This window comes from Hipposideros armiger, unplaced genomic scaffold, assembly GCF_001890085.2.
Source record: "Hipposideros armiger isolate ML-2016 unplaced genomic scaffold, ASM189008v1 scaffold_72, whole genome shotgun sequence".
Taxonomy (NCBI): Eukaryota; Metazoa; Chordata; class Mammalia; order Chiroptera; family Hipposideridae; genus Hipposideros; species Hipposideros armiger.
Genome location: NW_017731422.1, coordinates 4,343,407 through 4,355,751, shown reverse-complemented (window position 1 = coordinate 4,355,751; position 12,345 = coordinate 4,343,407). Strand labels below are relative to the sequence as shown.

The 12,345-nt window shown below is 55.5% G+C and overlaps 2 protein-coding genes across 7 annotated transcripts in view; one reads left to right on the top strand and one right to left on the bottom strand.

The window, feature by feature from the left end:
* Positions 1-2,647: 2,647 nt before the first annotated feature.
* FRS3 (fibroblast growth factor receptor substrate 3) overlaps positions 2,648-12,345 on the bottom strand; it is a 15,140-nt gene continuing 5,442 nt past the window's right edge. Inside the window, exons 1-7 of one of the 6 annotated variants that reach the window (XM_019642749.1) lie at positions 11,477-11,683; positions 9,931-10,069; positions 8,817-8,905; positions 7,430-7,616; positions 5,270-5,431; positions 4,277-4,434; positions 2,648-3,979 (exon numbers count right to left, since the gene is read on the bottom strand). In XM_019642749.1, coding sequence (XP_019498294.1) covers positions 3,068-3,979; positions 4,277-4,434; positions 5,270-5,431; positions 7,430-7,616; positions 8,817-8,882 — 1,485 coding nt within the window. In that variant the 5' untranslated portion in view covers positions 8,883-8,905; positions 9,931-10,069; positions 11,477-11,683 and the 3' untranslated portion in view covers positions 2,648-3,067. The other 5 variants (XM_019642751.1, XM_019642752.1, XM_019642754.1 and 2 more) reach the window with 5 other exon arrangements.
* The window catches only part of PRICKLE4 (prickle planar cell polarity protein 4), a 7,650-nt gene continuing 6,409 nt past the window's right edge, over positions 11,105-12,345 (top strand). Inside the window, exon 1 of the mRNA XM_019642659.1 lies at positions 11,105-11,224. Coding sequence (XP_019498204.1) covers positions 11,105-11,224 — 120 coding nt within the window. The remainder of the gene's footprint in view (positions 11,225-12,345) is intronic.

Here is a 12,345-nt window from a genome sequence, read left to right as displayed (position 1 = left end):
AGTGGGCAGTGCCCAACACACTCTCCCTGCAGCCCACCTGAGGGAACCAAGCCCCTTTAGGCCAGGTGGGGTGCTGTGGCAGGAAAGGACACGCGCCTGGCATGTAGCCCCAGCTCAAGCCGCTAATTAACTTCATGGCTTGAGGCAAGTCACTTCACCTCTTGGCCTGTTTCCTCCTCTGTGCAGTGGTGATAACAACTGGCCCTGGGAGCCTGAGGTAAACCGTAAAGCCGGCTGTGTTTATACCGGTTTCAAGTGCTATTATTACCCAGGGGTGGGCTTGGGGAGGGCCCCTCCTGGTCGGACCTGAAATGTCACTTCTGGACAGGATGCTGGCTCCCCTCCTTTCCTGAGGGCAGCCCAGGGGTGGGTAGGGCCTGTTTCTAAAGAAGAGAACTGAGCACTCAGCAAACAGTCCCTGATGTGGGTGATGATCTTTGGACGATGATGGCAGCGATGGAAACGGATTCCATCTGCACACAATGCCCTGACGTCAGCCGGGCAGGCTCAAACACAGGAGCAGTGGTCACCCGCCTGGGCATCACTCCCACCCACCCCTTCCTACCAGGAAAGCCGCCCACTTACACCCCACCCACCCAGCCGGAGGAAAATTCCTGCAGCAGACCTCCTGTGTCAGAGGCAGTGACCTGGGGAGGAGGCAGGGAAGGCTGGCGGCCGCACGGGCCTGGGAGCCAATTCCTGGGACATGTTTCCTAGACCTCCCCACCTTCACGCCTCATAAATATGTGCAATAAAGTGAGGATGACTAGCTCTGGGGTTCCCCAGGGGTCTGACCAGGATCTGGCCACCTCAGAGAATGAGGCTAAACTGCTCCTTTTTGTACTGCCCAGTAAAGCAGCAGCAATGAGCCCGAGGTCTCAGACAGAGGAGTTGTGACTTCCAGTTGTTTTTTCCAAAGGAACGGTTGGGTTGTTACCACAGCTTGCCTGGGTCCGTCTACTTTCCGAAGTGGTGTCATGTTCATCATCTCATTGGCTACTGCTCACAAATAGCTCCGTGTTTTCCAGGTGCAAAGCCTGAGGCCCATTTGGGGTAACCAAATGCTCAGGGGAGCAGCGATAATAGCCGGGGTGGAACCAGAACCCAGCCTCTGGCTCCTCCATGACGGTGCCCGTGAGTGACGGGGGCCGGAGCAGGCCCTGAGTCACCAGCATGGCCAGGGCCCCTAGGCCTGGCCCTGGCATGGGCCTGCTGCTTCTCACCTTGGCTCTCCTGTTTGGGGAGACCACATTCCTGACTGTGGAGGCCAAGAAGAGGAGCAGGGGTAGCGTGAAAAGACTCCGAGAAAGCAGAATTGAGTGCCTGGTGAGCTGCAGAAAGGACGGCATTTCCGTACTCGTGTGGGAAACGGGCAATGGATTCAGCCTGCAGAGGGTGGACCCCTCTGGTCAGAGATCCAAAGGACACAGAGACGGGTTTGGTGGCAGCTCTGAGGTCGCAACAGCTGCACTCGGGGTCCCTGCTAGGCCCCAGGTAAAGGGCCTCTCTCACATCCTGTTGTGGACAGCCCTCTTCATCCATTTCACCGACAGAGTGACACCCAAGATCAGGGTGTCTGGAAGCTGGTCAGTCCAATGCCCACCTAGGGGAGAGGGCGCTCCCAGAATTGAGGTCTGGGCTGTGGTGTTTTGGACAGCAGCAGGAGAATCGGGTAGGCCTCGCCCTGGCCCATTTCCTTGGTGAGGACAGGTCTTGCTCTACAGGGCAGAGCTGGGGCACAGTGGCCAGAAATGAGAAGGCTTGTCCCTAAGTCTTGGACAAATCTCACTCCCACTCCTCACCTGAGCTGAGTGGCTTCTCACAGACACTGGATTTCCCTTAGATGAACGAACCACTCAAGGGTGTGAGATAGAAATGGAGTCTTGGAAGCAGGGAGGCCAGTGAGAGGAGGAAGAGGAGAGAGGCACCTCAGCACAGCAGCAGGGGGCGGGTGGAGTGAGCATCCCTGTGCAGACCCTAGGCTTCCGGGCAGGTGTTCGGATGTAGTGGCTCTGTCAGGGCCCGATCCCTGGGGTAGGACAGAGGCACCCCGAAGGGTCAACTTCTGGGGAACAGTTCTCTGGGAAAATGACAATTTGCAAGCCAGATCATTTAGTGACATATTACACTGTGTTTTTTCCCCTTTGCTATTCCTGGGCTTTTAGGAAAGTCCTGTCTAAAGGTTCTAGCCTCAACCTAGCCACGCTGGAGGCACCGAAGGGTCCACCTTTTGGGCCAAGGTGTGAAAAGAGAGCAGTACCCACTGTCACTTGCCTGGTGGCAAAAGGAAGAATCAGTGAAGGGTTCCAGAGAAGGTGAATCTAGTGTAGCCCTCCCCACCAACATCCTCCCCACCAGCCATCGCCAACCTCAGAGGGACAGGATTTTTATCTCAGGGCAGTTTTCCTTCCAGATCCCTCTTGTGCACCTAGGACTCCAGTGTCCTGTCACTTTCCTTTGACAGAGCAACCATCCCCGGGTGAGGGCTTCTTGGAGGAGAAAAAGACATGGTCAGAGACTTGTCACAAAAGCCACCCCCACCCCACACTTCTCGGCAGGAAGCCCCGATCTCTTTCAGGTCTCCCCTACCCACCCCCAGAACCATGCCAGAAAAGATGCCCTAAGAATTTGACATCATCCACCAAGCCAGAATTTAAAAATAATTATATTAATAATAAATATGTTAAATTACATTTGAAACAATAAATAGAAAAATAAACTGATAAATAAAATCAACAGGTACAAAATGTTTCCAAATTTCAACCAAAAAAAATACACAGACGACAGACGAGACAAATGGACATAACGGGAGGGTGCTAAATGCAATCATGGGAACCCTTCACAGTTTACATCATGGCTCCCTCCTTGCTCAGTCACCCTCTTCTCTCCCAGACTCGGAGACCAGGTGACTCAGTGGCTGATATCTTTGGGGACTCCGGTCAGCACAGGGAAGCATCTGGTCCCACCTCAATGCCCTTCTGCAAAGCAGCCCTGAACCCCGGGGTGTGTGGGTTCAGAGGAGGGGTGTGTGAGGCAGAGGCTGGACCGGGGCAGGCGGAGGAAGTCCTTACAGAGGCAGGTCGGTGCTGTTGTGCCGGGTTTTCCGGGCGGTGCCATCGTCTCGGGGCAGAGCCCTCTGCAGGTTGGACATGGCCACGGTCTTTTTGAGGTCAATCACGGCATAGGAATCTGAGCTGCGGGCAGGGTGGGTGGTGGGCACGGGGGCTCGGGGAACTACAGGGTTCAGGGGCCCCTTGGGGCGGTCTCCGCCCCAGCCCTTCAGCTCCACCTGGATGTAGTTGAGCTGCCTCGGGGGCTCAGGGCCTGGCCGGCGGAAATCAAAGTTGAAGACCCTTGGGGAACCTCGACGGCGGGTCAGTGGCACAGGGAAGCTGCCATGGCTGCGGACAGCAGCCCGGGTGCTGGTGGGCTTCTGCAGCGGGGTTTCGTCCTCCTCGCCCTCGGGGAAGCCATTGGAAGAGGGTGTGAGCCCATCCCGCGAGTCCCCATCGTCCCCGGCCTCCTCCCCCAGCTGCTGGGCATGGCTCTCCCACACGGGGGGCAGGGAGGGCAGGTTCTCATAGTGCAGCAGGGCGGCCCGGCGGTGGGCAAGGCCGTTCCAGCCTGGCTCCTCTGGGCTCAGTCTCCAGCCGGCTCCTGGCCGCAGCCCCCCGCCGACGTTCTCATAGGTACACTTGGGCTGGGCCGGACACTCCGAGGGGCCCTCGTTGTTGTTGTGGTGAGGGGGGTCACGGAGGCTGGGGCACAGGCCCTGGCACTTCATCATGTGCCGCCGAGCAGGTGCTGGGCCCAACACGAACTTCACCTGGCCCGGCTGCAAAAACACCTGCGGGTCCCGCGGGTCGGGGCCCCGGGCCTGGGAGGGGAGGGGTGCCCGGCCCTCGGGCAGGGGCTGCAGGCAGTGCCGGCTCCGGCGGTGATCCTCCTCGCTGGCTGGTGTGTTGACGTAAGTGTGGGACTGGGTGGGTGGGAAAGGGGGAAGAGTCCGAGTGCAGCAGGAGGGCCAAGGGCAGCGAGGAAGGAGAGAACAGAAGGGACAGGATGAGACACAGGCAGCACCGGGGGAAAGAGTGGGGTCTCCTCCTCCTTCTTGTCCGCCGAAACTTCCGGGGAAGCTGCCTCCCTTTTTGGGGACAGGAATGGGGCCCTATCATTTTCTTCCCCCCATGATCCTCGCTTGGAAGAGGTCCTCTATTTCCTGATCCCAGATTCCCTCCCAGACACGCAGGGAGGGGTGGGGCAGCTGCTTGCTCACCTGCTCATCGGGGGCAATGAGGGCATGGGTGGACTCTTCCCCAAGCGAGGGGTGTCGCAGGCTGCTTGTTGAGGGGCGCCGGGGTGCTGAGAATCGTGGGCCCTCTCCTGGGCAGCCAGGGAAACCATTGGAGAAGCTGGAGACAGTGTAGCCTAGAGCTGGGCACAGAGGAGACAAGTCCAAGGGAGGGCTCCTTAAACCACTTGACAACCACCAGCAGCCACATGGGCGGCGTCCTGGGACTCCTCCAATGGAGGGAGATGCTCCCAGGGCCCCCACGGTGGTTCAGCCCACTGAACCGGCAGTTCCTCGTGATCGTTCACCTCTCCCTACCCTTTCCCTCAGAGCTCAGCTTGAACCCCATTACACTTCTCCCACCGGCACCTTACCTGAAACACTGAAGGCACCTTTAATCACTGGACGACCCTTCACCTCCTTCTAGCCCTGCCGCTGAGCTCCAGGGAACCTCCTTGAGATCAGGGACTAGATCTCTATTTCTTCTGCCTCCCACAGGCCAGCCCACGGAGTACAGAACATAGAGCAGTGCTCAGTGTGGACTCAGTGTATGAACAAGCAGAGCCTGTGGGAACCTCTCCACCAGTCATGGGCAGAGATGCCTGCACCAGCCATCAGGAAAGGTATAGGGGTGTGATCCAGTAGATGGAAGGAAGGAAGCGAAACGGCTCCAGAGTGCCATTTCCATGGAAACCCAGTGTCTTCCTGTCTGCTCTCAGACCATCAGTCGATACAAGTTCCAAGACTCCCCCGCCTTAGCTGGAATCACCTGATTGGCCCACGCCAGGACTTACCCATCCCTAAGGGTGGTTCTGATGATGGACACCAGTCCTGGAATGCTGGCTCACCCAGCCAGCCCCTGCTCACCCAGCTCACCTGCCTGCCTGACTCATGCTTCCAAGACTGGTGCTTCCGGAGCCTGTGCACATGCGCGCGCGCATGCGTGCGTTGGGGTGCCGAGGAAGGGGGTCTCCTCACCATTGGGAGGCTGGGGGGCCCGCGGGAGGTCGAGCTCGGCCGGGTGGCTGTTGCGGGTGATGATGACTGGCTCTTCCATCACGTTGATGCTGTTGCACTGCATCAGGTCCTGAAGGAGGTTGAAGATTTCCTCAGCCCGAGAGCACTTGAATGCAAATATCCCTAAGCAGGAAAGGAAGAAATGAGGCTCCTCTGATCCTGTGCCCAATAGAGAAGGATCAGAGAGGCTGAACCCATGCACAAAGCTCAGGAAATGTCGCTAAACTCCAGTCCCAGGCCTGCGGGAAGGGTCGGGGGGGGGGATCAGGGGATAGGCCGTGGGAGAGCCCCCTTCATTCTGAGTACTCTCCCCAGCATAATCTAAAATCCAAGAGCTAAGGGAAGGGCTGGGCCCGAGCCCCTGCGCTCCTACAATCTGTTACCATCTTGAAATCTAATAGTTCAGCTATGTTCCTCTAAGGTTAAACCATTTTCATAAGGATGTATGTATACAGGAGTGAGGGGAAGAGAATACAAACCAAAGTGAAAAGGGTAGTATTAGGTGAGTGACCACTCCTCTTCACATGCCGCTCCCATCTCCTTCTGCCTACCACCCTTTGCTCCCTAGAAAAATGAGCTCCACCCAGAGCACCAGCCCTCGGCTCTATGCCCAACAGCTTTGAAGCTCTTTGAGGGCAGAGGGTCTGTCCTGTTCACTGCTTGTTCACCGGGTACTTAGCCCAGAGCCTGGCTAGAGAGCGCATGCCTACTGTGTATAGGCCCCTGACCTCACGGAGCTTAAACTCTGGTGCTGAAAGGATGGAAGAATGGGCCAACTAGCTAAAGGACAACTATGGCCAAGTGATCGTGTGGCTCCTCAGTACAGCCAGCCTTACAGCCCCTCAAACTCTAACACAGCAGCTTGAAGTCCTGGGGACAGCAGGACTGGGCTAAGCACCTGTAACTCCGGGGGTCTGAAGATGCCCTCAGATGTTGTGCCAGTCTGGGATTCTGCACCCCACCCTGTAACAGCGGGGCCCAGGACTCAAGGGAGGCTACTTGGGATGTGCGTGTTGGATATCCACAACAAAGATAGACAAAGCTACTGGGGTATGGGACAATTGAGGTTTTCAGAAATGGACAGGAAGGATAGAGGCAGGGAAAAAAAGACTAGGTGGCAAGCTACGTCGAGGGCTAAAAAACGCTGGAAAAGCTTGGAGTTTTAGGAAAACCCTGTGTTGGGGCCTAAGGCAGCCCCTCCAGTATCCCAAATGTGGATTTAACGCCACCTCTCTCGGCTCACCCAGTGTTAGCTGCCTCCACCTCATGAGCTCCAAGGGTCAGACGCTGGAGGGGAAGGCTGCCCCAGCCAGCACAACCTCAGACACTCCCTATCATGCAGCAGCCTCATCAGAGGACCGTGTTCACTTCACTTCTGCACAGTCACACCCCCAACTCCATTTAACACAATCCTGTGCAGGAATCCTTCGACAGAGCTTAGGTCTGGGTCCTGAAAAAAGCCCAGACCACACCACTCCTTCAAAGAGCCACGGCTGGCTCTCGCCTTGACCTGTGGAACACCCCCTACTACTCCCTGACCTCTGGCTCCAGGGAAATAGGGGAAGAAGGGAGAATACTTCACACTCCATTGCTCACAGGTGACGAGGGACAAAGATTAACCTCTTGAGGGTTACTCTGTCCATTGGGAAAAAAGAGTCCTGCCTCCCCAAATCTATCATTCCCAAGGCACTCAGCCCCAAGCTTCCTGCCTGACCTTTCATTATTCATAGGGCCCAGGGCATATAACATGTGGGCTCAGAAGGAAGTTTGTTCCTGCTTAGGGACCCTTAAAATTGGAGTCACAGAGGGAGGAGGAAATCACTTGCTTTTGCCAAGCAGGCTCTGGCCCAGGAGTGCACTGACTCTTCCCCATGGGCGGGTCCCACAAAGGGACCCAGGCCAGAGCTGCAGTGACCGAAGCGAAAGAGCACTGGCCTGGGAGTCCACTTAGTTCTGCATCAACATGCTGTGTGCTCTTGACCATGACCCTTCCCTTCGTTTGACAATACCTGCCAAGTCGGCAGGCTTCCCCACAGTCCCCTGAGCTATGACTTCCAGCCCAGGTACCTGGCCCAGGTGCAAAAGCTCCTATCCCAGGGTGGGGCAGGGGCTGGTACTCACCCTGGCCTGTCTGACACCGGCGGCCACTCTCAAAGGAAAAGAGGTTGGAATCGTAGCCATAGCGCCGCAGGCAAAGGTAAGGCCAGCGGACAGCCTCACGCCGATGCAGGTGAAGCACCAGCTCGCTCTGCGTCAGCTCCATCACCCCAGAGCCCAGCTCCACCCCCTCGTCATCCACATTTGTCACCTGGGGGGTCAGGGGACAGAGGATCAAGGAGTGAGTCTGACAAGTGTATATATGGGTCCACTGGGAGGCGGGCTGATGATGGAGGACTAGAGCTGGGGGACTGAGGGACTCACTTGACTCACCAGACTACAGAACACCACGTGATTACCCAGTGCCACTGAACCAAGCAGCTCTCTAGGCCTCAGTCTTGTCATTTGGACAGTGAGGAGAGGGACAGATGGTTAGCTGACCTCCAAGGTCAGATGGTTAGATGACCAAGGTTAGATGACCTCAGATAGTCCATGGCTTAGTATCCAAGGATCAAATGTTAATGGGAGAAGGCGTTCAAGGTTAAGTTCAAAATCTTAAGACCCTGGGAGAGTCAAGCCCAACGCAGAACAAATACAGAGGGTGCCAAAAAAGTGTATACACATTTTAAGAAAGGAAAAAACTATTAAAATTCTAATACTCAACATATACTGATAACAAAAGATGACTACAAGTCACGTTTGACTTCTGCAATTACAAGAGGTGCTCAAAGTGGTTACCATCAGTGTCCAGACACTTCCGATTACGGGGAACTACTGCTTGAGCAACGTTGACCAAAGCGTCCACTTGTATACATTGTTTCGGCACCCAGGGTACATAGGGCCTCCACCACTTTCCCAGCTGTAGGACCTTGCTGAGGGCTCCCTCTTGTGGTGAGCAGGAGAATCGTGTGCCTCAACAGGCAGGGAGTCAGGAGGGGGCTCCCCCTACAGGGAGGTAGGAGGGGCCAGGGTGCACAGGTCCATTGGTCCTGGCCTTTGCTTCCCAAAGCAAACATCAAACACCAATATAGTGCTTACCATGGGTTAAGCACTGTTTTAAATACTTTATATATTAACTCACAAATACAGACTTATTGTTTTCTCCAAAAAAGTTACATGGAAAGTTACTAAGATATACTGACAGGAGTGAACATTCTAAAAATCACGATTTTTGCTACTGTATTACAGTACTTCTTCACTCTTGGTAGTGCCAAGAGCCACATAAACGACAGTGGCCTGGGCTCTTTTTCCTCAGGCCACCTCAGAGGCTCTAACCTCGAGAAGTTTTAATGAGCCCACAGCCTCGGCCTATCATTTCACCTTCTCTAGGGAGGCTGAGGCAACTCCACAGCTTGGGCCTGAGCCCAGGAGGCCATGCTGGGGACTCAGGAGAGGACGGGGCTGTGGGTACCTTGAACTTAGTGGGGTGGTTGTCTGGGATGCTGTCTCTGTTCAGGCAGCTGCAGCAGCTCCCCATGGTGTCAGAGCAGCCAGCCCACCCTAGGGAAAAACATAAGGGATAAGAAAGTCATCAAGATTAGCTCCAAAAAGCCCTGCTCTGGTGAACTCTGGCAGAGCCACCCTGTCGTGATCACCTACTCTGCCTAAAGGACTGTATGACACAGTCCCTCCCTCAAGGAATTCCCACTCTCAGCCCAAGGCCAGACACACATTGGATAAACATTAATTCAAGTTAGGCTGTGTTAAGGATTAATGCTGACGGGGATGGAAAGAGCTTCTCAGAAGTAACATTTGACCTGGACCTGGAGAAGTACACAAGATTTTGGCCTATGTAATGATAGGGAAGGGAGGCCTGAGCAGCGGGAAAAGCATGGATAAAAATAAAAGTAGGGACCCAGGAGAAGTGATTTGCATCAGGAAGCTGGCTGCCGACCTGGGACCTCATCCAGATTCAGCAAAAAAACTAACGGGAATCCCAGACACTGGCCTGTACTTTGCTCCTTTTCCACCTCACTCTTCCCACATCGTCCAAATCCACTCTTTTCCTTCCTCACCACAATCCTGACATCCACCTCAACTTTATCTTTTTGATGTTCTCTCCAAATGAGGTGCGATACTATGGTCAAAAGATACACTGAGGAGATTGAACATTTACAACAGAACACAATTTTTATAACCTTGGTTAGGTATTTCTTCATTAAAAAAATAATAATAAATGCTGGGTTTGCCAAAGGGGAGACAGAGGCCTTACTAGCTGGCTTTTCCCTCCAAGACGACGGCAGTTGGATTTATGTCACAACAGTAAGACCTGTGCCTAGGATGGAGAGGACAGCACCAGGCTTAAGTGACCTAAGGGAGCAAACAAATGCATGGACTGATCCCAACCAGAAGTTAAGGGGTTGCAATTTGCTGTAAGAAATGAAAGAAACGAGCCTATGAGATTAGACATCCTTCTAGAACTCTCAGTGAATGTAAAACTTTGAACAAGCCTGATCGGCACCTTCCATTCCTCCCAACTTGGGAAACTCCAGGAAAGTGGTTCCTACACATAGCTGTCACCTTACCCAGGCCATTGGGGAGCTGACCAGGGGAGGGGCATGGGGAAGGACCCCCACTTTATTTCCCCCGTTCGTGGTGGGGCGTCATGGCAAGCAGTCTGTAGAGAAGTCACCTGGATCCCTCTGGGACACACCTGGGGCTCACCTAGCATAGGAGACAGAGACCACAGGTTAGCGGAAACCTTCCATCCTCATCCCCAATTGTTAAAGAAACTGACTTGCTGTCAGTCCATCCCACCTGGTTATCCGTTCAAGGTCCTAATGGAACAGAAACACCAATGAATAAAGCGAGATCAAGGGCAAAGGGACCACAAATTCCGAGCTCCATAAGCCCTGAGAAGGAGACGCCCCTAGCATCAATAAGTTTGAAATCTGAGGCAGCCCAAGACCTTTAAGTGGCCTCTAGACTCCCCATCTGAATCCTGTTACAACCAACACCAAAACCACCACCTTGCCTTTGCAGAGAACTTGAACTCTACAAAGGGATGGAAAGAGCACTGGGTTAAGACTCAGGAAACCAAAATTCTAGTCTTGTTTTGTTGCTACTAAATATCTGGGAGACTGCCAAGTCAATCCCCCCACCACCACCCCGACTCCCACCCCAAGGCCTTAGTTTTTAAGGAAAATATTTGTAAACTGTGGAGCTTCCAGCTTAAATAACCTCTCAAGGTAAGTATATAGGACAAACATCACTAAAATATACATTTTCCTCTTCCAGGACAATCTCCTTCAATATCACATTTGGAAGCTTGATAGATTTTCTGTTTTCCAAGCTCTGAAAGGCCTAAAATTTTAACATAAATGCTAACAATAAACCAAAAATTCAGGGATCTGAGCCTCAGGTAGACAAGCTGACAAGCCAGGTCCTGAAGTCCCTTGAAATGCCACCCTCTTCTCTGGAAAAACAATATCACTTCCAAGGGCCCCTTGTGCTCTGCATCCTTGGGAAACTTCCCAGGTGAAGTTTTAAGATGGTTATCAGGACACATGACAGCCCAATGAAGAGGATTATGTTGGGTGGAACTGGAGGAGGGGGGTCTGGTTTGGAATAGGTGTGGATTAGGAGCGGAGTTAAGAGGGGGTTATGCAGTCTCAAAATATGTGAGAAGGCTGGAGAAACGTGGGCGGTTTTCTGGTTGTGAACGTGGTGCAAGGAGAATGGAGGGGGGAGGGGGGGCTGATGGATCAGAGGAATTTCAGCGCAGTGGAAGCATTTGGGGGCATCCAGGAGAGAATGGTGGCTCTGTGGGCGTATCAGGAGAATTCGGAGGGAGTTCTGAGGGCACCAGGACGTGCGAAGGTGTGTCGGGGGAGGGGGTGTTCTGGGGCGTGAGCGGCAGATTTAGGGTGCAGGGTTGTCGGGGATTTTTAAACACCGGGAAGGAAAGGCGGGGGTGGGGTCGGGGCCGCGCGTCGTCCTTCGATCCCCGCCCCCAATCCCGGGGTTCCACCACCCACCCGCCCAGGATTTCCTCGGGTGGGAGCGGAGACTGCGGCGCGGTGCGGTCTCGGTGGAGCCGCCTCGTCCCCGCCCCGCCGCGCCCCGACTCACATCGCCCCGCGGCCCGGGCGGCGCCGGGCCCCGCTCCCGGGTCCCGCTGCAGCTGCCGCCGCCCGCCCGGAGCTAAGGCCTCCCCGCCCCGCCCCGCAGCCGCGGGGTCGGAGGTCACCGGCAGCACCAACGAGACGCTGCGGGCGGGCGGACCCGCTCGGGGGCTACCGGCGCGCAGCCTAGAAGGTCCCTTTGGAGGACTTTGCAGTTGGGAGCAGGGAGCATGCGCACACGCCAGAGGGCGCTCCTGGCCAGAGGCTGAGCGCTCCTGGTGGGGGCGAAGTGGAGACTGGGGTGGGAGCGGGGGCGGGGCTGAAGGGACCAGAGGTGGGGCCAGAGGTTTCCTCTCCCCAGAGCCCAAGGGGGAAGGGGTACGGGGAGAAACACAAAAGATGGGGGAGGGGTCTGAAAGGACGGAAGGGAGAAGGGCAGTACGAGGGACCATGGAAAGGGGCTAAGGAAAGGAGAAGCGGCAGGGGGACCATTGGGGACAAGGGGGAGGGAGTTCAGTGGGGTGGGGACACAAAGAGGGGCGGGACTAGGAGGCCAGAGGGAGGGTGGGGAGGCGGGGAATCTGCGGGCTTGGAAAGGCGTTCTGTTCAGGGATTGGCAGAGGACCTGGCATAAACGAGGCTCCGTGGTGTTTGCTCCGCGCGCGCGGGGGCGCGATCCAGGCACTGAACCCACGGCAGTGGGGTGTGGCAGTGCCCTGGAACCTGCACACTTTCCACCCCGGGATCCCACAAAGGCTTTCCTCAGTCTGCAGCCCAGGCCCCTCCCGGAGCCGTCCTTCTCCACCAACCCCGGAGGGGCGGGAGCCGGCCGCGGGGGGCGTGGGAGAGGTAGGGCCGCGCTCCCCCGGCGGGCGG